General features: G+C 45.3%; 1 protein-coding gene across 2 annotated transcripts in view; it reads right to left on the bottom strand.

The window, feature by feature from the left end:
* Nucleotides 1-27018, bottom strand: part of ABCG4 (ATP binding cassette subfamily G member 4) — a 124961-nt gene that overhangs the window by 74276 nt on the left and 23667 nt on the right. For both annotated transcript variants that reach the window (XM_073602529.1, XM_073602530.1), the window contains exons 2-3: nucleotides 15011-15280; nucleotides 9994-10111 (exon numbers count right to left, since the gene is read on the bottom strand). In XM_073602529.1, the coding sequence (XP_073458630.1) occupies nucleotides 9994-10111; nucleotides 15011-15236 (344 nt within the window). In that variant the 5' untranslated portion in view covers nucleotides 15237-15280. The remainder of the gene's footprint in view (nucleotides 1-9993; nucleotides 10112-15010; nucleotides 15281-27018) is intronic.

Below are 27018 nucleotides of genomic sequence, written 5' to 3'. Positions count from 1 at the left end.
CACCCGCCCCATTGTCACCCTCCACGGGCTCAGAGAGCGGCAGCAGGCAGTCCCTTCAGGCATGGACGATCCCCAAGCTCACAGCTGAGCTCAGACGCAAGGGCATTCCCTACCCTGTTACGGCCAGGAAGGCAGAGCTCTTCAGGCACCTCTTCCTGCCGACAGCCACTGCAGGGCTCAGCGCCCAAAAGGCATCCCTGCAGTCCATCTCTGGGGCCATCTCCCAGCTACACTCCATGGTCTCCTATCTATCCGCAGCAGTTTATGATGTACAGACCATAGTGACAGCTCTGGAGGTGCGCCCTCCCACGACCCTTCCTGACCCAGTCGTGGTCCCGGTGCTGGCATCCCCTCCTGCAGGTACGCCAGAGTCCACACCTACTGTCCTCCCTGTTCACCTTGTCTCAGCTAGCCTCAGGAAGGACATCCTGGAGGGAAAGGACGTCAATCTAGCATCCCTGCTGATTTCAGTGCATGACTTGGCTGATAATAGATCATACGCCTGGCGGGACATCTCAGTGGTCATCAAGTCGAAAGACCCCAGGCTCAACTGTAAGCTAATTGATACTGAATTTGTTCTGGCATTTGGGATGTTTAGGGATGTCGTCTGCTCAGCCACCTCAAGGCGCCCCCTTCTACCCCCCTTCCACCTCCGGTACCGATCAGGGCTTGCCAGTCCCCGGTCAATCGTGGCAGCTGGACAAACTGGAGAGTCAACCCTATTGGGCTTGTCAAGGGCAAGTTCTCCAATAAACTTCGCTTAGTGTACGATTTGTCTGCGCCTCATGCCTCTCACATCCCAAGCCTGAACTCCCTGATTCCTTCAGAGGAATTCTCCCTCAAATACTCTTCAGTTGACTTGGCCATCCAGGCCATCATTGAAATAGATCCCGGCGCCTGGCTATCAAAAGCAGACATCTCAGGTGCGTTCAAACTCCTGCCTATCGAGCCACCCCTCTGGCGGTGACATGGTATTAAGTGGAGGGAGTCTTATTACTTCACCACCAAGTTGACCTTCAGGTCCAAGAGCAGCCCGTGGCTGTTCAATGTTTTTGCTCAGTCCCTTACATGGATTCTATCACACAAGGCTCACTGTCAGACGGTCATCCATTACCTCATTGATTTCGTGCTCATCAAACAACCAGGCACACCCCGGTAGCCCTAGACAGGTTGAGAATCGTGTTTAACAACCTCAACGTGCCCATAGCCGAGCAAAAAGTGGAAGGCCCGGCACAATCTATTACCTTATTAGGTGTCACTCTGGACACGCATGTCATGCAGGCCAGCCTGCCTCCTGACAAACTAGCATGTATCAGGGCGGTCATCCATGACTTCACCCTGTCACAAGGGTGTACTAGAAAGCAGCTGCAATCCTTATTAGGGATGCTCAATTTCGCCATGATGATTATTCTTCAAGGGCGGTCCTTTATCTCGCGGCTTTTGTTTTTTTTCACACTAGCGCAAGACCCAGATCGAGTTTTCAAACTAGACCCAGCAGCGATAGCAGACTTAGCTATGTGGGACGAGTTCCTCACTAACTGGAACGCCATTTTGATGTTTATCCCGTCAGCATCAGCTCAGTCACCTCAGGTGGTCATAGATGCCGCAGCCTCTACGGGCTTTGTGGCCATTTTTGGCCGCCACTGGTTGGCCGAACCTTGGCCCCCAGAAATCCTATTAATTGCTGGTTTCACCCAGTCCTCTTCACTGTTCGAGCTGTATCCCATCATGGCAGCTGCCCAGGTTTGGGGTCACACCTGGACAGGACAAACGGTGGTCTTCACTACAGACAATCAGGCCAAGGCCGACATCATCAATAAAGGCAGATCCAAATCACTCCCCATCCTGTCCTTCCTGCGCAGGCTGGTGCAGTTGTCACTGCTTGGAAAACTTACTGCAGGCTTTTAGCCTCTTGCCCCAGAGCAGCGACAGGTGATGTTAGACACGTCCTAGCCTTTATATCGTATTGCCAGCATTTTCTGTCCTTACAGGACCCTGGAAAGCCGTCAGTATTTACGGCCCACTCAGTCAGATCTCTCCTATGTGGCATCCAAAAGCATCAGCCCGTAGCCAGCGGCAAACACCTACCTATCATGAGTGCCATCTTTAGGGACATGTCAAAAATCCTTACACATTTTCCGTTTGGGGTTTTTCCCAGTCTAGTAATCCAAGCAGCCATCTACTTGGCCTTCTACATTTTTTTGCGGCCTAGTGAATTTACCATTAACTGGCAGTCAAACACGGCTCAGACGTCACCTGACTCGCTTTCCAAACCATTACACCCTTCAGCTTACAGTCTCCAAAACTCAACAAACCGGTCCCGGGCTTGACATCAACCTTTTGTCAGACTAACAACGCCTGGTGCCCACTGACGGTGCTCGACCGACTACTGTCCCATCTACCCAGCCAATCAGATGGTAGCACATTGTTACCTTTTCCAACTGACCCCCTGAGTGGCAGCCAGTTTATCATTCACGTCAGGATCCTTCTAGGTGACTTGGGCCTTGACCGCAGTCAGTTCTCTGGACATTCCGTCTGGATTGGAGCAGCTTCTGCTGCATCCCAGCATAGAATACCAAACCACGTGATCAAGAAGTTAGGCAGATGGAAGTCGGCTTGCTTTGCTACATACATTCCAAATCCTCAGGTGGAAATGGCACAGTCCTTCACCAAGCTGGCTCAATAACCACAGAACCAATAAAGAGTTATTCCCCTATCTGAGTCTTTTTGCCCCCTTTTCTTGGCATACGGACCGCTTGTTCTGATCCCACATCCCATTTAGGCTTTGCCCTTAGGAGAGACACGGACTACACGCCATCCTTCCAGGACTAGCGGGCTTGCACATACTGATTACACCTGGTGCCCGGATCGGAGTGTAATCGCCATTTGTTGTTGTCAAACTTTTATACTTATTAAAATCACTACACTATGAGACCTTCCTCTATGTCTCTTGTGGAGTAATTTTTCCCATCCTAGTTTCACCTCGAGGGGTCAGTGGAGTGAACTGTGCTGTCAGTGGAATCAATTGATATTCCAGAAGCGCTGTTTGACCTTCCTGTAAAAAGGGGTCATAATTTTCTGCTGAGTGGCCACCCATCTATTGAGCACTCGTGGTGAAGAACTAGAAATCTATTTTTTTATATATATATTTACATTATATTATCAAAAGTATTGGGGCGTCTGCCTTTACAAGCACATGAACTTTAATGGCATCCCAGTTTTAGTCCGTAGAGTTCTATATTCTTTTCTGCTGGCGAGGTGGAGCAAGTCTTCCTACACTTGTGGACGTACACAGCTAAGGCATACCTTAACATCCATGTATGCAATGTGAATTTCCTCTATTCATCTAATTGGATACCAACGGAGCTGTGACCACACTTACTCCTCTCAAATAAACCATACCCAACACATAGTCCTACAGTGTGGCTCCCAGCTCCTAGGCTGTGGAACCCTTAGGTCCATTTCTGGACGATGAGTGATTGAGATATTCAACTTTCTGACCCCTTAGTGTGGGTAAATCCGGAGGGCTGGGCTTTCCTGCTCCGCCCCCCCTTTTGTCCATCAGTGGGGTGACCACCCTGTCTTCAGTCTTCCTGGACGGCTCAGTGCCAGCAGAGCCATATTCTCCTTGTTTTTAAAAACCTTTGAAGTGATACAACAAGATACCTGCTTTTACATGATATCATAGATACCTTCACCACTTGCCCCGATGAAGAGGAAAAATGCAAGAGCTTAAAACGTGTTGGGTATCCCATTTCAGGGTCTTTGCTTGTCCAACATGAACTTTAATGGCATCCCAGTCTTAGTCCGTAGAGTTCTATATTGAGTTGGCCCAACCTTTGCAGCTATAAGAGCTTCAACTCTTCTGGGAAGACTGTCCTCAAGGTTTAGGAGTGTGTCTATGGGAGTATTTGACCATTCTTCCAGAAGCGCATTTGTAAGGTCAGGCACTGATGTTGGACGAGAAGGCCTGGCTCGCAGTCTCCGCTCAAATTCATCCCAAAGGTGTTCTATTGGGTTGAGGTGCAGGCCAGTCAAGTTCCTCCACCCCAAACTCGCTCACCCATGTCTTTATTGACCCTATTTATGCACTGGTGCAGAGTCATGTTGGAACAGGAAGGGGCCATCCCCAAACTGTTCCCACAACGTTGGGAGCATGAAATTGTCCAAAATGTCTTGGTATGCTGATGCCTTAAAAGCTCCCTTCACTAGAACTAAGGGGCAAAGCCCAACCCCTAAAAAACAACACCGCACAATAATTCCCCCACCACCCTCCACCAAATGATTTGGAACAGTACATAAAGCAGGGTCTATAAAGACATGGATGAGCTAGTTTGGGGTGGAGGAACTTGACTGACCTACACAGAGTCCTGACCTCAACCCGATAGAAAACGTTTGGGATGAATTAGAGTGGAGACTGCAAGCCAGGCCTTCTCCCCCACATCAGTGCCTGAGCTCACAAATGCGCTTCTGGAAGAATGGTCAAACATTCCCATAGACACACTCCTAAAAAGAGTTGAAGCTGTTATAGCTGCAAAGGGTGGGCTAACTCAATATTGAACCTTACGGACTAAGACTGGGGTGCTGATAAAGTTCACGTGTGTGTAAAGGCAGGCGTCCCAATACTTTTGGTTATATAGTGTGTGTGTGTGTGTGTGTGTGTGTGTGTGTGTGTGTGTGTGTGTGTGTGTGTGTGTGTGTGTGTGTGTATACACACACATACATATATATTACTGTAAAAAGCTTTAGACAGGTGTGCAAAATGCTGTAAATTAACCGATTGCTGACCAGCCATAATTCTGCGGCAGGTCAGCACGATCCCGCGAACCGTCGTAGCTGTACGTCGGCTCCTTTAAGTGGGATAGCAGGCGTGCGCACTGCACTGCGTGGGTGCCAATGCATGTACAATCGCGGGCATGAGTGTCAGAACAGGGACGTGTGTGTGTAAACACACAAATCCCAGTTCTGTGAGGAGAGGAGAGGCAGATCGTGTGTTCCTACTAGCTAAGAACAAAGATCTGTCATCTCCTCTAGTCAGTCCCCTCCCCCTACAGTTAGAACATACAGGGAACATTTTATAGCACTGATCGCTGTATACTTGTCAGTGGTCCCAAAAATGTGTCAAAAGTGTCCGATAATGTCGCAGTCCCAATAAAAATCGCAGATCACCGCCATTACTAGTAAAAAAATAAAATAATAAAAAAATGCCATAAATCCTTCCCCTATTTTGTAGATGCCAATCAATATACGCTTATTGCGATTTTTATTACCAAAAATATGTAGAAGAATACATATCGGCCTAAACTGAAGAAAAAAATAGCTTTTTTTAAAAAAAAATGGGGATATTTATTATAGCAAAAAGTACAAAATATTGTGTTTTTTTCAAAATTGTTGCTCTTTTTTTGTTTATAGCATAAACAATAAAAACCGCAGCGATGATCAAATACCACCAAAAGAAAGCTCTATTTGTGGGAAAAAAAGGTCGTAAATTTTGTTTGGGTATAGCATCGCATGACCGCGCAACTGTCAGTTAAATCGACGCAGTGCCGTAACGCAAAAAATGGCTGAAGTGGTTAATGCTTTCAGAAATAAAAGTGTTAATAGTCAATATTTGGTGTGACCACCCTTTGCCCTCAAAACAGCATCAGTTCTTCTAAGTACACTTGTACACAGTTTTTGAAGGAACTTGGCAGGTAGGTTGTTCCAAACATCTTGGAGAACCAACCACAGATCTTTTGTGGATGTAGGCTGCCTTAAATACTTTTGTCTCTTTATGTAATCCTCGACAGACTTGATGATGTTGAGAGCAGGGCTCTGTGGGGGCTAAAAACATCACTTCCATGATTCCTTGTTCTTCTTTATGCTGAAGATACTGTAATGCCGCGTACACACGATCGGAATTTCTGTCAGAAAAAACTTGGATGGTTTTTCCGATGGAATTCCGCTCAAGCTTGCCTTGCATACACACGGTCACACAAATTTTTCTGAACTTTTGACCGTCAAGAACGCGGTGACGTACAACACTACGACGAGCCGAGAAAATTAAGTTTAACGTTTCTGAGCATGCGTCAAATTGTTTCCGAGCATGCGTGATTTTTTTGCGCGTCCGAATTGCATACAGATGAACGCATTTTCGGATAGGAACTTTTCCCGACCAAAAAATAGAGAACATGCTCTGAATCTTTTCCTGGCTGGAATTCCGCCAGCAAAAGACCGATGGAGCATACACACAGTCACATTTTCCAACAAAAAGCTCTCATCTGAGTTTTGCTGGCGGCATTTCCAATCGTGTGTACGCGACATAACTCTTAATGATATTGGCTGCATGTTTGGGGTTGTTGTCCTGATGCAGAATAAATTTGGGGTCAATCACATGCCTCCCTTATGGTATGGAATGATGAATAAGTATCTGCCTGTATTTCTCAGCATTGAGGGTGCCATTGATCCTGACCAAATTTCCAACTCCATTTGCAGAAATATAGCCCCAAACTTGCAGGAAACCTCCACCATACTTCACTGTTGCCTGCAGACATTCATTGTTGTAACACTCTCCAGCCCTTTGGCAAACAAACTACCTCCTGCTACATCCAAATATTTCACATTTTGACCCATCAGTCCAGAACACCTGCTGTCATTTTTCTGCACCCCAGTTCCTATGTTTTCATGCATAGTTGAGTGGCTTAGCCTTATTTCCAAGACAGGGGTATGTTTTTTTGGCCACAATTCTTCCATGAGGACCACTTCTGGCCAGACTTCTCCAGACAGTAGATGGGTGTACCTGGGTCCCACTGGTTTCTGCCAGTTCTGCGCTGATGGCACTGCTGGACTTCTTCAGACGTCGAAGGGAAGTAAGCATGATGTGTCTTTCATCTGCTGCATTAGGTTTCCTTGGCTGACCACTGTCTCTACAGTCTTCAACGTTGCACCTTTTTTTTGTGCTTCTTCAAAAGAGCTTAAACAGCACATTTTGAAACCCCAGTCTGCTTTGAAATCTTTGCCTGGGAGAGACCTTGCTGATGCTGCATACCTACTTTGTGTCTTGTTGCTGTGCTCAGTCTTGCCAAGGTGTATGACCTGTGACATGAAACTATCTTCTAAAACGTCAGCTTAGTAACAGAGTTTGGCTACTGAGTTTGATACCCGAAGTACAGTGTTAATTTTGGCGGAAAATTTTGATTTAGTTTTAGTCTTAGTCTTAGGACTAAAATGGCATTCTAGTTTTAGTCCCATTTTAGTCTTCTGCAATTGTTTTAGTTTTAGTCGTAATTAGTCAACTCAATCTCCAGTACATTTTAGTTAACTAAAATGTCCTACGTCCTAACTAAAATATACTGGAGATTTTAGTCGACTAAAACTCATTTTAGTCGTCTAAAATCTAATGGGTGTTATTTAATTTGTAATGCATTAGTTAACAATTCTCTACAATTTGTAAACTCATTATATACTGCTGGAGTGAAAAGTCTATGTTATTTATTATTACACTGAGGTATGAACATGCACTACAGACCAGTGTTAATTTTGAAGTCAAATTTCAATTTAGTTTTAGTCTAATGCCCTGTGCACACGGTCGGACTCTCTGATGGAAAATGTGCTATCGGAGCGTGTTGTCGGAAATTCCGACCCTGTGTGGGCTCCATCGGACAGTTTCCATCAGAATTTCCGACACACAAAGTTTGAGAGCAGGCTATAAAATTTTCCGACAACAAAATCTGCTCGCGTAAATTCCGATCATGTGTAGACAATTCCAACACACAAAGTGCCACGCATGCTCGGAATCAAGCAGAAGAGCAGCACTGGCTATTGAAATGCATTCTTTCTCGGCTCGTCGTACGTGTTGTATGTCACCGCGTTCTTGACGTTCAGAATTTCCGACTAACTTTGTGCTACTGTGTGTATGCAAGACAAGTTTGAGCCAACATCTGTCGGATAAAAATCCAATGGATTTTGTTGTGAGAATGTCCGATCGTCGGTACAGGGCATTAGTCTTTTGACTAAAATGGCATTTTAGTTTAATGCCCCGTACACACGGTCGGATTTTCCAATGGAAAATGTCCGATCGGAGCGTGTTGTCGGAAATTCCGACCGTGTGTGGGCTCCATCGGACATTTTCCATCGGATTTTCCGACACACAAAGTTGGAGAGCAGGAGATAAAATTTTCCGACAACAAAATCCGTTGTCGGAAATTCCGATCGTGTGTACACAAATCCGACGGACAAAGTGCCACGCATGCTCAGAATAAATAAAGAGATGAAAGCTATTGGCCACTGCCCTGTTTATAGTCCCGACGTACATGTTTTACGTCACCGGGTTTAGAACGATCGGATTTTCCAACAACTTTGTGTGACCGTGTGTATGCAAGACAAGTTTGAGCCAACATCCGTCGGAAAAAATCCTAGGATTTTGTTGTCGGAATGTCCGAACAAAGTCCGACCGTGTGTACGCCCTATTAGTCCCATTTTAGTCTTTTGACTAAAAAGCCCTTTTAGTTTTAGTCGTATTTTAGTCATTTCAGTTGTTTTGGTCGTATTTTAGTCGACTAAAATAATATTCATTTAGTCAACTAAAATGTTTTAGTCGTTTTAGTCGTCAAAATTAACACTGCTCTAGTGTAATGAACTTTAATTTATTCTTCCAGGAAAATAGATAAATACATAGTTTTATTACATATACAGTATGGGAGCTGTTTTACCTGCCAAAGGATCTGTGTTTTTGTCCACCCAGTACTAAGCATTATACAGCTCTACCACACAGCGCAGCTAGGATGGTGACATGACTTTTCTTTGCTACTGTCAAGCAACACAGCTGGGTCATCTATTTCCCCCAGATCAACCTGTACCTGGAATAACAACCTGATGAGGTAGTTTCTCAGCTTTATCCTCCTGCTTCTTTATCCTCCTGTTTCCCCTTTCACACGAGATGGACTCCATCACTGATCCCTGCTGAGTTGGCGAATGGCTGGGCCATTTCTGCTGTGCTTATGTAAAGCGAACACAGACACAGCCTGCTCTCCTCTATGGGCGGTCGGATGTAAACAGAACACCTGTCCGTTTAAACCGACTGCCATCAGCTAGATGGATGGGAAACAGATCCCCATCTGTCTGTTTTTAGCGCATCGGATTGGATGTTGGCAGGTATAAATAGGCACGGACATGTCTGTTTACATCCTTCATAGAGGATAATGGAGGGTCCTATCGGGTCTGCCTGAAAAACTGACAGGATCTGATGGGTCCGCCCGTGTGAAAGAGGCCCAAGTGTGTGGACACCTGATCTCTTTTTAATAACGCTGACTACTTCAAACAATGAGAGAGGATGGAATCAAGAATTGATACTCTCTGCAATGATTAAACAGCATTGTTATGTTTGGGTCCCTTTTTTGCCATTTTTTGAGCTGCCCAAGGGATGTATAACATGAGGTAAGAATTATATACATTTAGCCCCCATTCACATTGGAGCGATTTGTCATCCGATTTAACAGATCAAATCGCATGACAAGTCGCAGCCTATTGCCGGCAATGGCACCGTTCAAATCGTGCAACACCGACTTTGCGGCACCGCACCGATTTGCAAACATAGATCCTGCACTACTTTTGAAGCATGAAGCCGCACAGATGTCTTTCAAGTCGCACCAGAAGTCGCACTGAGGTGCGGTTTTGAAATTGTGCCATTTCAGAAGAAGTTGCACAATTTCAAAGCCGCATTAATGTGAACGATGGCGTAATGACACTAACATTATACATTTGAGGTTGGTATTATATTTTTCTAGGGACTTAATGTTTACTTTATGCATAGGACACCAGAAACTGGCATATTGTTTCTTATAGATGTTCAATATACAAAGCATTTAGGTCTCATATGCTATTGTCTTCATAGACCAGATATTTCATACACTTAGCCCAATGTATTATACCTTGCAACCAGCTCTTAGATTACTGGTAGCACTAAAAGGAAGATATGCAGTAGCTATTTTCTTTCTTTACAGGTCAATGCCTTACCTGTACCCAGCTAGAATATTCATTAATGTGGATTTTCCTGCACCAGACGGTCCCATAATTCCAATGAGCTCTCTGTTGCAGAACATGCCAGACAAGCATTTTAGCAGTGTCTTGTATCCTAGAAAGGGTCAAGAGTTGAACACATCAGTCAAGATATTATTATTTAGGCTAATGTGGAATAAATATACCTTAATTTTTTTGTTTAGCCAGCAAATGGATCATTCTCATTTTTACATCTGATGCTCAATCTAGTTACAGCCTGTTTGGGAAAAAAATGCTGTTTACAGGCTCTGTAGATGAAATTTACATACAAAAGTACACAGGACTGACCAATCCTAATGACACATAGGTGCTTTACTTTATCAATTGGCTCAGTCCCAGATCCCAATCAGACAAATGGAGATGCAAAGCAAAAATCTTCTAGCGTTTTGCCTCTTTAGCCAACCCATAGTGCTCCGAGATTCCTTTGTCACACAATAAATGTTAGTTTGTACAACAATTTTATATATATATATATATATATATATATATATATATATATATATATATATATATATATACACACAAAGTGGGGAAAATCATTATTTGATCCCCTGCAGATTTTGTTTGCCCCACTCACAAAGAAATGAAGGGTCTATATCTTTTATCATAGGTGTATTTTAAATGATAGAGACAGAATGACAACCAAAAATCCAGAAAAAACACATGATACAAATGTTATAGTCAGCGTTTTTCTTCCTCCAAACACGGCGAGTCCCCCTCCTCAAGAAGACACAAGTACAGTCATGCCAATGAACATCTAAATGATTCAGAGAAGGATTGGGAGAAAGTGCTGTGTTAAGATGAAAACAAAATTGAGATCTTTGACATTAACTCAACTCGTCGTGTTTGTAGGAAGAAAAATGCTGACTATTACCCTAATGCCGCGTACACACGAGCGGATTTTCCGTCTGAAAAATCTGGGATGGTTTTTCCGACGGAATTCCGCTCAAGCTTGGCTTGCAAACACACGGTCAACAAAAGTTTGCTGAACTTTCGACCATCAAGAACACGGTGACGTACAACACTACGACGAGCCGAGAAAATGACGTTCAATGCTTCCGAGCATGCATCGAATTGTTTCCGAGCATGCATAGGAATTTTGCGTGTTGCAATTGGTACAGACGATCGGAATTTCCGATTGAAAGTTTTTCCGACCGAAAAATTGAGAACCTGCTCTCAATCTTTTGCTGGCTGGAATTCCGTCAGCAAAAGTCCAATGGAGCATACACATGGTCGCATTTTCCGACCAAAAGCTCTCATCGGACTTTTACTGGTGGAATTTCCGATCGTGTGTATGCGGCATAAGAACACCGTCCCTACAGTCAAGCACAGAGGTGGAAACATGATGCTTTGGGACTGTTTCTCTGCTAAAGGTACAGGCTGACTTTGCCACATTGAGGAGACATTGGACAAGGGCATGTATTGTAAAATTTTGGATGAGAACCTTCTTCCCTCAGCCAGAACACTGAAGATTGGTCATGCATGGGTCTTCCAGCATGGCAATGGCCCAAAACATACCGCCAAGACAACAAAGGAGTGGCTCAAGAAGAAGCACATTAAGGTCATGGAGAGGCCTAGCCAGTCTACAGACCTTAATCCTATAGAAAATTTATGGAGGGAGCTGAAACTTCAAGTTGCAAAGAGACAGTCGAGAAACCTTAAGGATTTGGATAAGATTTGCAAAGAGGAGCGGGACACAATTCCTCCTGAGATGCGTGCAAACCTGGTCACCAACTACAAGAAACGTCTTACCTCTGTGCTTGCCAACAAGGGTTTCTCCACCAAGTACTAAGTCTCATGTTTTGCTTGGATCAAGTACTTATTTTACTCACAGAACTGCAACTTAATTTATAACATTTCTATTATGTGTTTGGTTGATATTGTGTCTCTATCATTTAAAATACACCAGTGATAAAAATAATAGACCCTTCATTTCTTTTTGAGTGGGCAAACTTACAAAATCTGCAAGGAATCAAATAATTATTTTCCCAACTGTGTGCATATATATATAGAAAAAATTAAAGCAGTATGAGAAGCCTGATAAATATGAACATATGACACTATGTTAATTAACTAACATTTCCTGAGCTCTGACTGAATGAGAATCTCTCACTTCGCTCTTCCATTAAGGCCCCATTCACACTAGCGCGTTTTTTGATGCATTTTGCATTTTGCAGAAATGCACGGGAATTTTTTAACATGGGTTCCTATGGAACATGTTCACATCAATGCTTTTTTGTATCTCTGCGTTTTTGGAAAGGGTCGGGGACTTTTTTTCATGCAAAAAGCAGCGTTTTGCATGTAATGGTTTTCAATGGACAAGCATCAAAAACGCAAGTGCACCGTTTTTGCAGCGTTTTTGCAGCGTTTTTGGTGCGTTTTTGGTGCGTTTTTGCCGTTTTTTTTTTTTTTTTTTTTTTGTTTTTTTTTGTAATTTTTTTTTTAAGACTGTAAAAAAAATGAAAAAAAAAAAAAAACGCAAAACGCAAATCGCGGCAAAAACGCGGCAAAAACGCCGCAAAAACGCGGCAAAAACGCGGCTCAAAAACGCGGCTCAAAAACGCGGCAAGCATGAAAAAAAAACCTCCAAAAACGCTCAAAAGCAACATGCATAGGTGTGAATCGAGCCTTAAAGAGGACAGGTTCTCTTGATAAGGCATTCCCCTGATACTGATGCCTAATCTGTAATCCCTTATTGACCTATGGGAGTCTAATTCCCGTGAAAGCTTTATACCAATTGGCGTTGATGGTGAAACAAAGAGACAGAGAAACTTACTTTTTAATTTTGAAGAAAGAATGAAATAACAGAAAGTTTTAATAAGTTTGAGAAAATGTGCTTTTCAAAGAGAAAAGAGGAAAAGCGTGTTTTTAACCCAAACGATAGTGTATAAAGGACAGTAAAATATATGTTGTTTTATACAGAAAATCTTGTTGTAATAACTCCCCTTACACCAAAAGGTGCCTAAAGCAACTATTTGTGGCTGCTCACACAACCAGAGATTACCTGTGGTGATCACTGCTGGATTCACACAATAGTAATGAGAGCCACCGAGAACAAAATAAGAGTAGCTAATGATGACTGATTAGTAAATTAAGCCTGTTCCTGTATCTTTCATTGACAATAGAAGCCCAATGGAATCTAGTACAGAAGCTGATGGGTTCTTACAGGCAATTCCAATGACTGGCGTATGGATAAATCTTTAGAGGCTGGGCATGTCTAAACTCTTCTCTTGACGGGAACAATGAATTATGGATCATGAATTTGGTACAGAAGATAATTATCTAACCAGGATACTGTTGTCACCCAGTTTGTCATCAACATTGATGTCTTATGACAAAAAAGCTTCAAAAACGTTGATGACTAATTATACTTTTCACATCGCAATGGGGGAAGATCATAGCGTACTTCTCTCGTGAGCCCCAATGCAAGCAGTGGGCTGGCTCTTGGTAGGTTTTATACAAATATCAATATGCCTTGATGGGTGGATGTCAGCCTGCAGGATTGGGAATTTCTAGGCAGGTTGCATTTGCATAGTTGTGGGTGCGACCTACCTCATCCATGCACATGCGTGGGGGTACATCTCCTTTCATGTATGTGCTCATAATGCCCAGGACTAGGCGGTGTTGTGTTATGTGAAAATGATGTGAACAATATGGCTGAACCCTGGCTTAGAGAGGAGCCGTATACCATGTGCAGTAATGTGATGTACAGAGTCCATCTGTAAAACGTACTGTCCCGAGTCGCATTTAGGAGGGACATCGCTGAGCCTATGCGCTCTCTGCCAGTCCAGCATACCTCTGCCAACTCACTCGCAGTGACAGAATGGGGTCCCTCTGTGCAACAAGCATGGACCTCATGCATAGACTTGTAAACCTCCTCCAGCTCTCCTGTATCATGCAGCTAAGTACATGGAGTCTGGTACACAGGTTCGGTTCAAGATACTTTGGGGGAACCAACTGCTAGGGAGGTAGGCAGAACACGACCACCTTGCTACTAAAGGACCTGTCACCTACGCCAGGTACCACGCTTATTGACCGGTTGCTATACATTCCCACCAGTTCATGGTTACCCATGGCAACTACTCTCTTCCTCCAACGCTTTGTAGTGGTTTTCCTCCCTTACCCTGTGCATGGTTTACAGGCCCTGTTCTTCTTATACATCATGTACTACCATGCACCCCACTGGTACTGTCCATAACTGGTGAATCCCTTGGAGTGGCAGACGAAGGCTACTCATCCAGGCGACATGGACCCTCTGGCTCCCATGCGGTTGTCTCCAAGCGCTGACCCTTGAGCCCAACCTTCCCCCTATTTACAGCATATGTAGACTGGACAGGAACGTAGGAACCATAAAGCCTGGGAAACTGGTGATACAGAGCTTAAAACTGCCAGGAGTCTAAACAAATCTCTAATCTATGTTTTGGTTTTACATCTTATTCATCTTAGTGAATTGAGAATGGTCTCTGTTATTCTAATGGCTGTTATGATAAACTCAGATAATCACTCTTTAAAAATACTCTAAGGTTCAGGCTAGTCATAATTGTGCTTTTCAAAAAGGTCTGTTAAGAAATTAAGGAAAAGGGGTTCTTAGAGGAGGTGATAAAATACCACATAAGGAAATACAAAATTACAAAAAAAAAATGCTTTTCTGCTATACTCGCCTTCAATCCAAAGACTTCTCATGCGAAACATCCTCTCTGGTACTAGATGGAGTGCTTCTTCCAGGTTGAATGACAGAAATGACAGAAATTCAAGCTGCTGCCTGTGAGCCCAAAACTGTCATGGACCCACCCCCTGAGGGTATGTCTCCATATCAGCCTGGCCTCACAGTAAGTGCAGATCTTTACGTAAGCCATGTTCTATACTGCGGGAGCAGCAGATAAAGAACCTGCACCATCAAGGGACTGACTAGAAGATTGCTGGATTTAAGGTATGTATTTTTTTATAGGTATCTTTTATCAGTCCTGCCACTTACCTCTTCTTCTCCAGCATGGTCCCTCTCTCACGGAATAGGATAACTCTTTAAACTCAATGTCTACAGATGACCTTTTTGGAAGATGGCAGAAGCGCCGTGCATCAGTGATGTGATTTTCCACCTTCTTCAGGTGGGTGGCAAGAAGAGATGAATCCTGAACAAGTTGGCACTGGTCATCCTCAACTGTACTTGTGTCCTGAAGTGCTGAAGGCACCTTCTCTGCCATATGTGAGTGGGATGACTTTCAAGCAGGTCCACAATGTCAAAGATCTAGAATAAAAATAAACCTTAACATCAGTTTATAAAATACGTTGGAATTTGTCCATCATTTTTATGTTTCCCATCTATATGGCAGCAACATACTATGCGCCGTGTTCCTGCAGCAGGACAGGAACTTCCCGTCCCACTTTCGGAACAAAATTGACTTGGGCTAAGTGCTGCTCACTCATTCAGGGGAAGCCTTATATTCTATGAATATATACAAGGCTACTTCTAATTGGCCAAGGCAGAGATCGTGACACCATCTGCCCTCCTCTCTGCCTCAGCCAATCAGAGGAAGCTTTGTATTAATTCATAGAATACAAAGCTTCCTGTGAATTGCTAAGCAGTGCTCAGCCATACTTGATTTTGTTCCAGAAGTTGGATGGGAAGTTCTCATCCCACTGCCGGCCCGGAACACAGAACTGTGCACTGTATGTAGCTGAGACCACATACTGTTTATAGTACCCTCACAGCTGCTACAACTTGGCCCAAACGAACTTAAGTGAAACATGGAGATCTGCTTTAAGGGGGAATGTGGACACTTTTTGGAAGTATATAAATAGTCCATATAGGAAAGATTTATAAATATTTAGTCTAAAGATACTAACTAACAGACATATCAGCCTGGATGTCACATCACTTCCTCAAACTCAACCTATCCAAAATCAAACTCATGATATTTCCTCCCCCACATGCCACTTCCCCTGATTTCTCTGTCAATATCAACAGCTCTACTATCAACTTGTCCCCCCACGATAAGGTCCTAGGTGTAATCCTGGACTTCCGAACTAACCTTTTAGCCCCACATCCAATCACTATCCAAAATTTTCCGCCTCAACCTCCACAACAACTACAAGATACGCCCCTTCCTAACCAATGTCACCACAAATCTTCTAATCCACTTCCTGGTCATCTCTCGCCTCGACTACTGCAACTCCCTCCTCACTGGCTTACTTCTAAATAGGCCATCCCCACTTCAGTCCATCATGAACGTTGCTGCCAGGCTCATCCAGGCTCATCCACTCAGCGTCTGCTATACCCCTCTGCCAATCCCTACATTGGCTGCCACTTAACCAACTAAATAAATTTAAGATACTAACATTAACAAATCCATCCACAACCTGGAACCCAGCTACATCACTAACCTAGTCTCAAAATACCAACCTAATCGTTCTCTTCGCTCCTCCCAAGACTTCCTGCTCTCTAACTCCCTTGTCACCTCATCCCATGCTCGCCTCCAGGACTTCTCCAGAGCCTCTCCCATCCTCTGGAATGCTCTACCCCAATCTGTCCGACTTTTTCCTACTTTGTCCACTTTCAGACGATCCCTGAAAACTCATCTCTTCAGAGAAGCCTATCTTGCCCCTACCTAACAACTGTACACTTATTTTTTCCATCAGCACATCCCCCACAATTATTACCTCTTCTATCTCTTGACATTCCCTCTTAGATTATAAGCTCTAAAGAGCAAGGCCCTCTGATTCCTACTGTATTAAAGTGTATTGTATTTGTACTGTCTACCCTCAAGTTGTGCATAAACTGTTGGCGCTATATAAATTCTGTATAATAATAATAATAATAATAAAGATAAACTCTAGGAATATTAAAAAATAATATTTAATGCATCTATGTATTCATTAAAAAATTTATTTTTGCAAGCAACAGCGATAAGTACCTGAATCGGTCTTGATATTAGCCTTTTGTAATTCTCTGTACTCAGTTGCATATCCTCCATCTGTACAATGTGTGCAATGCACACAGGCCCCAAGGGGATGGGACCCACTGTGCCCCCACACATTGCAGGAGTATGGGGAAATGCCATTAACTCCCCCTCTTGTCCTGCTGATAATATTTTACCAGAAAAAAAAAAAAGCGCTTTTTAGTAGAGTAGGGGAATGCTAGGATCCCTGTCAGATTTTTATTATGGTCTGTCTCCCTATTGCAGAATTTCCCTCAGTTCCTGTCTGGTAAAACTATTGTCTTGAGTTTTTCTAAAACCTAACAGTGTTAGCTAGTAATTAATACAGAAAGTTTGGAGTAAAGGTGTACTCAACATATGCCCCACTGGCTGTCTGTGTGCGGCCCGCCGCGTCCTGGCCTGGGCCTGCCACCTGTTGGACGCCTGTCCACTTTGCCAGGGTGGCAGAAGGATACTGGGTACTACAACGCCTTCTGAAATTCAGCGTTCGCCACTGAAATATATACTATTGACAGCTGGGGCTTTCTCTGCCTGACAGTGCAAACAAGTGTAGTCCTTCCAAACTGGGTAGAGAGAGCAGCGCAGGAGTAGGTTATCAAGCAAGAGGGGCCAAATATCACTGCCACTGCACTAGTGACCACAAATGTTTGGGATTAAATTATACTGACCTTTCACTGCCACTGACTGACCACCATGGCAGGATGAGGAGTTAAATTTCACTGCTGCTGCACTGACCACCAATGGTTAAGGGGGAGTTAAAAAATCATTGTCACAGACTAGGGATGGGCTGAACACCCCCGGGGTTTGGTTTGCAGCAGAACATGCGAAAAGGCAAAAAATTTGTTAGAACATGCGAACACCGTTAAAGTCTATGGGACACGAACATGAATAATAAAAAGTGCTAATTTTAAGGGTTAATATGTAAGTTATTGTCATAAAAAGTGTTTGGGGACCCAGGTCCTGCCCCAGGGGACATGTATCAATGCAAAAAAAGTTTTAAAAATGGCTGTTTTTTCGGGAGCAGTGATTTTAATAATGCTTAAAGTGAAACAATAAAAGTGAAATATTCCTTTAAATTTCGTATCTGGGGGTTGTCTATAGTATGCCTGTAAAGTGGCGCATGTTTCCTGTGTTTACAACAGTCCGAGAGCAAAATGACATTTCTAAAGGAAAAAAAAGTAATTTAAAAGTACTAGCGGTAGCGCCGGCTGCTATAATGAATTGTCAGGTCTCTGCAATAATCATAAAAGTCATTGAAAAAACGGCTTGGGATAACCCCACAGTGCATTACCAGGCCCTTTGGGTCTGGTATGAATATTTAGAGGAACCCTGAACCAATATTTAAAAAAAAAATGTGTGGGGGTCCCCCCAAATTCCATACCAGGCCCTTTAGGTCTGGTATGGATTTTAAGTAGAACCCCGCGCCAAAATTTTTTAAAAAATGGCGTAGGGGTCCCCCTAAAAATCCATACCAGACCCTTATCTGAGCACGCAATCTGGCAGGCCGCAGGAAAAGAGGGGGGACGAGAGAGTGTCCCCCCTCTCCTGAACCGTACCAGGCCACTTGCCCTCAACATGTTGATGGGGACAAGGGCCTCATCCCCACAACCCTTGCCCAGTGGTTGTGGGGGGCATGCGGGCGGGGGGCTTATCGGAATCTGGAAGCCCCCTTTAACAAGGGGACCTCCAGATCCCGGACCCCCCCGTGTGAAATGGTAATGGGGTGCAAATGTACCCCTACCATTTCACAAAAAATGTGTCAAAAATGTTAAAAAAGACAAGAGACGGCTTTTGACAATTCCTTTATTAATGACTTCTTCTTTCCCCGCTTCTTCTTCCATCTTCTTCTGGTCTTCATTCGGTTTTCTTCCTCCACCTTGTTCTTCCCCCGCTTCTTCCTCCGATCCCCTGCTTCTTCCTTCGGTCTTCTCCTTCGCATCTTCCTCTGGCTTCTTCTTCCCCGCTTCGTTCTCCGGACGATCCTGTCAGAGAAAGACTTTTTCCACCCGTGCACGCCATGCTCCTGCGCGCATGCGCGGCGGATTGGCGCTCCACAACAGCTTGCATGTGCGCGCAGTGGCTCACGAGTGTGCACGATATGGCGGGGCTATTTCAGATGGCTCTGGCGTCCAGATGGGTTGCTGGTTTGTCGTCAGCTTCCCGTTTGTGCCTGTTTCCAGTTTTGCTATATTTGCCTACCTGCTGTGACCTGGACTGTTCCTGACAACGCTGTTGCTCTCCTTGATCTGACCCTCGGCTTGCTTAAACGGACTTTGCTTGATCTGCCTGCTTATAGTGTTTGACCCTCGGCCTGCCTAATGGACTTGCTCACCTACTTATAGTGTTTGACCCTCGGCCTGCCTAACGGACTTGCTTACCTGCTTACCTGGATTTGACCTCTGGCCTGTTTCTCTGATACCTGAGTCCTCTACCCTGCACCAGACCCTCAGCCAGTTCCTGAACCCCAGCTATTCTCCGTACAGCTCTTCAGCCTTCCCAAGGAACTCACCCCTGCTGGTGACCCGTGCCTCCGCGTGCCACCTGTTCCCTGTATCACCTCCGGGGGACGGGGTGCGTGTGGTCACAAGGGCGAGCTGCTCTCGGCATCTTGGCCTCGGTAAGTACTATCAGTGACATATCAGCATCCATGGGAGGCTCCGATCCTCTGCTTCTTCCTTCGGTCTTCTCGTCCGCATCTTTCTCTGGCTTCTTCTTCAGACTATCCGCATCCATGGGAGGTTCCCGCTGTGTGACGCTTCTGTTCTTCTGACAGTTCTTATATAACTGAGGGTGGGGCCACCCGGTGACCCCGCCCCCCTCTGACGCACGGGGACTTTCCTATGGCTTTCTCCGTGGTGTCAGAGGGGGGCGGGGTCACCAGTTACATAACCGGTTGCCCCGCCCCCTCTGACATCATGGGGTAAGCCATAGGGAAGTCCCCGTGAAGTCCCCGTGCATCAGAGGGGGCGGGGTCACCGGGTGGCCCCACCCTCAGTTATATAAGAACTGTCAGAAGAACAGAAGCGTCACATGGATGTGGATCGTCTGAAGAATGAAGCGGGGAAGAAGAAGCCGGAGAAAGATGCAGACGAGAAGACCGAAGTAAGAAGCAGAGGATCGGAGGAAGAAACGGGGGAAGAACAAGATGGAGGAAGAAAACTGAATAAAGACCAGAAGAGGATGGAAGAAGACATTAATAAAGGAATTGTCAAAAACTGTCTCTTGTCTTTTTTAACATTTTTGACACTTTTTTTGTGAAATGGTAGGAGTACATTTGTACCCCATTACTATTTCACACGGGGGGGTGGGATCTGGGGGTCCCCTTGTTAAAGGGGGCTTCCAGATTCCGATAAGCCCCCGCCTTGCAGACCTCCACAACCACGGGCAAGGGTTGTGGGGATGAGGCCCTTGTCCCCATCAACATGGGGACATCCTCCCCATGTTGAGGGCATGTGGCCTGGTACGGTTCAGTAGGGGGGGTGCTCTCTCGTCCCCCCCTCTTTTCCTGCGGCCTGCCAGGTTGCGTGCTTGGATAAGGGTCTGGTATGGATTTTTAGGCGGACCCCCACGCCATTTTCTTTTAATTTTGGCACGGGGTTCCCCTTAATATCCATACCAGACCTGAAGGGCCTGGTATGGAATTTGGGGGGACCCCCACACATTTTTTTTTCTAATTTTTTTTCGGGGTTCCCCTTAATATTCATAGCAGACCCAAAGGGCCTGGTAATGCACTGTGGGGGAACCCCATGCCGTTCTTTTTAATGACTTTTATGTGTATTGCAGAGACCCGACAATTCATTATAGCCACGAGTACTTTTAAATTACTTTTTTTTCCTTTAGAAATGTCATTTTGCTCTCGGACTGTTGTAAACACGGGAAACATGCGCCACTTTACAGGCATACTGTAGACACCCACCAGGCACGAAATTTAAAGGAATATTTCACTTTTATTGTTTCACTTTAAGCATTATTAAAATCACTGCTCCCGAAAAAACAGCCGTTTTTAAAACTTTTTTTTGCATTGATACATGTTCCCTGGGGCAGGACCCAGGTCCCCAAACACTTTTTCTGAAAATAATTTGCATATTAACCTTTAAAATTAGCACTTTTGATTTCTCCCATAGACAAAATGGTGTTCCGCGGCTTTCGAATTTGCGGCGAACACCCCAAATTGTTCGCTATTCGACGAACAGCCAATGTTCGAGTCAAACTCATGTTTGTCCCGAACAGACAGCCCATCCCTATCACAGACCACAAACAGAGGGGATGAAGAAAATAGCACTGCTACTGACAATACTGGGGGTATTATTGTGTCAACTGACACCAATGCTGGGGGTTATTATTGCTGTCTCTGACACTAATGTTGGGGGTTAATATTTCGGTCACTGACACCAATGCTGGGGGTTATTATTGCTTCCACTGATACCAGCGCTGGGGGTTATTACTGCGCCCAGTGACATCAATGTTGTTTTTATTTGTGGTCACTGACACCAATGATGACTTCAACTTTCACTTCAGTGTGCATTGTGGTACTTTGCAAAAAATACAGCAGGACCATCATTTTCAGATACTGAGGTCATTTTGAATGGGCTGCCTCACTCGAAACAAATTTACCTTAACACATGAAAATGCATTGTTACATTTGAGGTCCCCTATTATTTTCATGTTGACCACCACTGGCCTAAGTTATTAAATATGCTTAACGAAAAAAGTTTTTAGCTTGATATACACTTCAAAGAGGAACTTCAAAGAGCACCGTTTCTTAATTTTTTTTTTAGTCCCCTCTTACCTTGTTTGCTGGGTTGTCATAAAAAAAAAACATACATTCAAATCCATCATTGCCTGTTGTAATCCTCTGCCATATGCTGGGTCCCATACTGATATCTTCTGTGTTTATGACATCAGGAGCCGGCCCGGCTCCCTGATGACACCTCATCACAATGACACTGATAAATGGCACTACATTATTCTGCGTCAAGTGCATCAGAAGAGAAGCCAATAAGTGTGAGGCCAGCTTAATAAAAAAAATACTGCAGCACCCTCTAGAAGTGTGCTAGAGTTAATTTAGGTTTGTTAGTGTAGGTATGTTAGGGCAGGCAAAACATACTTAGCTCAGGGCTAAGCCTGAGCTGCGTAATCTGGGTCACGGTTACTTTAGTTCAGGGCTAGGTGACTCATCCTGGAAGCTTCTCTGGTACCTCCCCCTGTTCTTTGGGACATTGGAGAATGTTCTAGACATAGTGGATGGAGGTTAGGAGGGGCTGCTTGGAATATTTATGAGGGCCTCAGCCAATCCCCAGTAAAGGGCTGCTAGGGGGCAGGCCACCTCATAAATATGCATGAGTCATGCCAGGAGGGGCAGTCGGGTGGAAGATGGAGATGGAGTGCTGAGGATCCTGTGTGGCCCTTGAGGGTGCCCCTGGTCTGAGAGGGGGGGGGGGGGGGGTGTGACCTTGGGCCTGGGAAGTTCAAGTTGTTGAAGTCAAATGGCCATCCCATAACCTCCCATCCTTATCCAAGTTATTACCCTCAATAAATTACAAAAAAACAAAGTAACAAACTGTTCTCTGACTCAAGAGTGCTGTGAAAATTCGTTGTGCCTGGCTGTGCAGGGTGGGGGATCCCAGCCTAATTGCAGCTTCTCAGGGGGTACGCTACAGTACTTTAAAAAAAATGTGTTTTGTGATTCTAAATAAAGGAGGGTGTGAGTAATATTAAAGAATGCGAAAGAAGGAGGTGAAAGTCATTTTAGGATAACAAAGGAGACAGACTCTCTAATGTTCACATAGACTTTCATAAATGTACAATTGAACATGCATGTCCATTTTCAACTGACCTATTAAAAAGAGACTCCTCAATTCAGAGTGCTTGAAAATGTATAATCGATACGTACAATAAATAGACACAATTGGGCAAACAATTGTAGGTGTCTACATTCATCTCAGTGATCAGTTAGACTCAGTCCACCAATAATACAACTGTATGCAGGTTGTTCAAGGGTAGGTTACATCTATAATGCTGCAGGTTCAATTTGGTGCATTTGTGTCTATGAACAGTGCAGCATTCTTGTTATCGGTTTCTACATACTTAGTGCTGTGAAGTGCAGTTCATACATTTTTAATGTTTGAGTACTTATCACAGTTACACTGTATACTGCATTTATTATCAGTGTTTTCATAATGACTTTAAATTTACAATGTCCATTAATAAGAGTATTCATGTGTGCAGAAAGGGATACAATATCATTAGACAAACACATATTTACACAAATACATTCACATTAAATGTAACATTCTCTGACAAATGTTTTCCAGTCTACAGACCTATTTTTATAAAATCATGATATTAAAGAGTATCCAATCTTTTTTGTTCAAAGTGATTGTAAAGGATCTTTTTTTTTTTTTTAAATAACAAACATGTCATACTTACCTCCACTGTGCAGCTCGTTTTGCACAGAGTAGCCTGATCATCCTCTTCTGGCTCTGGTGGCTCCTCCCCACACCAGATAACCCCCTAGGAGAAACGCTCTCCCGAGTGGGTTACCTTGTGAGTCCAGCATTTGCGTCCATAGACACGAATGCCAGACTCGGCCCCACCCCCGGCACCCACGTCATTGGATTTGATTGACAGCAGCGGGAGCCAATGGCTGCGCTGCTATCAATCTAGCCAATCAGGACACGAGACACTGGCTAGAACTGGTGTGCTCATCCCCGGCGTGAGAAAGAGAGGGTTCAGGTAAGTAAAACGGGGAAACTGGGGGGCTGCTGCACTGCAAGAGGTTTTTCACCTTAATTCATAGAATGCATTGAGGTGAAAAACCACAAGGGTTTACAACCCCTTTAAGTTCTGGATAGAGTAAGGAAGGGTTAGGCCAGTTTTTTTATTACTCTTTCTTTATGTGAGCTGCTGCACCCAATCAGCATGCGACCTGTTAAGATCTTACAAAATCTCAATAGACCCCGTTCACACTGCCATACACTCTTCCCAGCAAACTATGCAATAAAAAACAGTGATCTGAACCTAGTAGCTCTCCCCCCACTTTGTGTCTCTATGCCCCATGTTGGCATGGTGTCTACCGTAGCTTTTGCAGTGGCAAGGCAGTGTAGGACTGGCCAGAAGAGGGATTACTTTGACGCAGTTGGTCATCTTAAACATGTATTGCAATATATGTGAACTACAGTAAATATCCCTGTTTTTCGTTGAATAGTTTGCTGGGAAGGGTGTAAGGCAGTGCACAGGGGGTATATTCAGATTTTGTAATGTTAACCTGTGGTCACACCCCTTTAACACCTGGTAGTTTAAATACATGTACAAGCTATTGGTATCTGAGCACAGGTATATCTTTTCTCTGTTAAGATCGTAAGTTCCTGGTGGGCAACCTGAAGCTTGGGGGCCACATGCAGGCAAATATTGTGTGCTCCATCAGGGTCCCAGAGGACCAATGAAAGAAAAATATTATTCACACTGGCTTCTAGTACTTACCGTATTTATCGGCGTATAACACGCTCCGGCGTATAACACGCTTCGGCATATAACACGCTCCGGCGTATAACACGCACCCCAAGTTTAGGAGGGAATTTTAGGGAAAAAACCTTTTAGAAGGGATGTTTAAGGAAAAAACTTACATTTAAAGGGGTTGTAAAGGTAAAAAATTTTTCACCTTAATGCATTCTATGCATTAAGGTGAAAAAACTTTTGACAGTACCGCCGCCCCCAGCCCCCCCCGTTTTACTTACCTGACGCCTCGAATCTTCACTCCTCGTCCTCGTCAGCTTCATTGCAGCTCAGCCTGGTCGCTGATTGGCTGCAGTGGATGGATTGAAAGCAGCGCAGCCATTGGCTCGCGCTGCTGTCAATCACATCCGATGACGCGGCGCGCCGGGGGGCGGGGCCGAGTGATACAGCGAGCGGCTATAGCCGCCGGCTGTATCACGGGAGCGCGCCCGCAAGCACTCACCACCGTGCGAGGGAGCTCGCATGAAGGTGGTAAATGCTTGCGGGGAGGAGCTGAAACAGCTGCCGAGGGACCCCAGAAGACCAGGTTCGGGGCCACTCTGTGCAGAACGAGCTGCACAGTGAAGGTAAGTATAACATGTTTGTTATTTTTAAAAAAAAAAAAAAATAACTTTACAACCCCTTTAAATGCCCATCAATGCAGCCTTATCAGTGTCCATCTGCAACCTTGTCAGACATGTACGTAGCCAGAATTGCAAATGTAGGCGCAGGACATACATGACAGGGTGTAAGTAACTTGCAGAGAGAAAAGGGTTAAATAAAGGAGGGGTGTGTTGAGAAAGTATTAGACTTATCGGATTGGTGGATAAGTTAGTGGGGGAGGAGTGGTATGTGAAGTCCACAAGGGGATTGAGATCAGAGTTCAGCAGTTGGAGGAAGAAGCAGGTTGAAAAGTTCAGGGCTGCGGAAGAAGACAGAAATGAGTGAGTTAGATCAGCTTTTAGGGCAGCTTAGGGCTGCAGCGGAGATTCACGGCACCGACTGGCTACAGAGTTAGATTGCTGCATCTCTGCAGGGGGTGACGCAGGGCCCCCCTACACCGGGGCCTGCTCCCACACGGGCTAGGAGGTCCAGGCCTTCTGAGCGCCTTAGTCCTGACAACACCCCCCGGACTCAATGCCGGCTTGGGAGTCCCAGTTGGGCCCCTTCAGGCCCCCCTGCTAAGCAGACCCCCTCGTCAGCTGGTAGGGGGCCTGGGAGGAATCCCCGTCCACGGCAAAGTCCGAGAAGGGGGGACACTCACCTGGCACCTCTGCCTGTCCCCTCCGTCGTCATCCGAGCACAGGTACATGCGGCTGCCCCCTTTGGCGATGCTCCAGTCGGGGGTGGCAGCGCGGCGTGGGAAAACAGTGGCATCAGGCACCGGCCATTCCTCGTTTGCGGCCGGCGGCTCGCCTCGTGGGGGCGCCATCTTGCCTAGTGGAAGAAGCTATGCTACATGCCATCAGCGTCAGTCGGGAGGCGCTGCCTCCAGGCCCAAGTCAGGGCCTGGGAGGGTTGGCCCGGAGAGATGCCTGTGTGCTGGCCGTGTCGACGGCACAGAGCGATGATGTTATCAAGGAGGTACACAGCAACAGTGGATGGAGCCCTTAGGGGGAAGTTAGCCTCACACCGCTGGTCACTCAACCAGCATCAGAGGGGAGGGAGAGAGCGGAAGAGGAGCGGCATCGGTCGCAGGGACAAGTGACAGCAGCAGACATCAGCAGTGAAGACGGTGAGCTGACTGAGGAGCCTCAGGAGGCAGCGGTGGTGATGGGACCGACGGATGGAGGGTATTCTCTCCCAACGCAGCCTGGTAAGCAATCTGTGCCTTTGTCTTCTCCTGTCTCATCTGTCATGTCTGCTGTGGGTAGTATTAGGGGGGTTAGTGATGTACAGGGTCCCTCAGGGGGAAGTAAGGAAGAGGGGCTCTGGGATTCTTTGCGGGAGTTACTTAGCCGGGTTGAAGGTGGTGCGTCGCAAGATTCGGCACCGGTTAGACCCTGTGTGACACCCCCCTTTGGGGTCAGTGAATTACCGAGCGCAGTTGCCCCCCCCTCGCAGAAGGTAGGTGTGGTGGCTGGGACTCAGACGGAAAAAGAAGTCGCGGGCTCGGCGGCAGTAGTGGCGCAGAAGGACAAGGACGCAGAAAAGGTGCGATTGGCAGATGCGGCGCGGTGTGAAGTGTATGTGTGCTTCGAGGGACCTTTGATGGCTCATTTGAAACAGGAGGTGAGAGAGAAAATTTGGAAAGACGAGTTTGTGGAAATATTTTCCCTGCTCCCATTGGAGAAGTTTAATCTAGATCGGGTAAAGCCGGATGAAAGCAAAAAAGAGGAAGAAGAAAAGAGGAGGTACAGGCTTATTCCGCGGACGTTTGCAAACTGGTTGCAAGCGTTTGCGATATTTGCGAGCATGATTGGGGAAAAAGCCACTGAGAATTGCTCGGCTTTATTCTGCTATCTGGAAGCCATCAGTGAGGCGCACAGGGTATACGGTGGTTTAGCGTGGCTTCGGTATGATGAACAATTTCGTCAGCGGAAGGCCATTCGTC

Source organism: Aquarana catesbeiana, linkage group LG10 (assembly GCF_042186555.1).
Source record: "Aquarana catesbeiana isolate 2022-GZ linkage group LG10, ASM4218655v1, whole genome shotgun sequence".
Taxonomy (NCBI): domain Eukaryota; kingdom Metazoa; phylum Chordata; class Amphibia; order Anura; family Ranidae; genus Aquarana; species Aquarana catesbeiana.
This window is presented reverse-complemented; position numbering and strand designations above follow the sequence as displayed.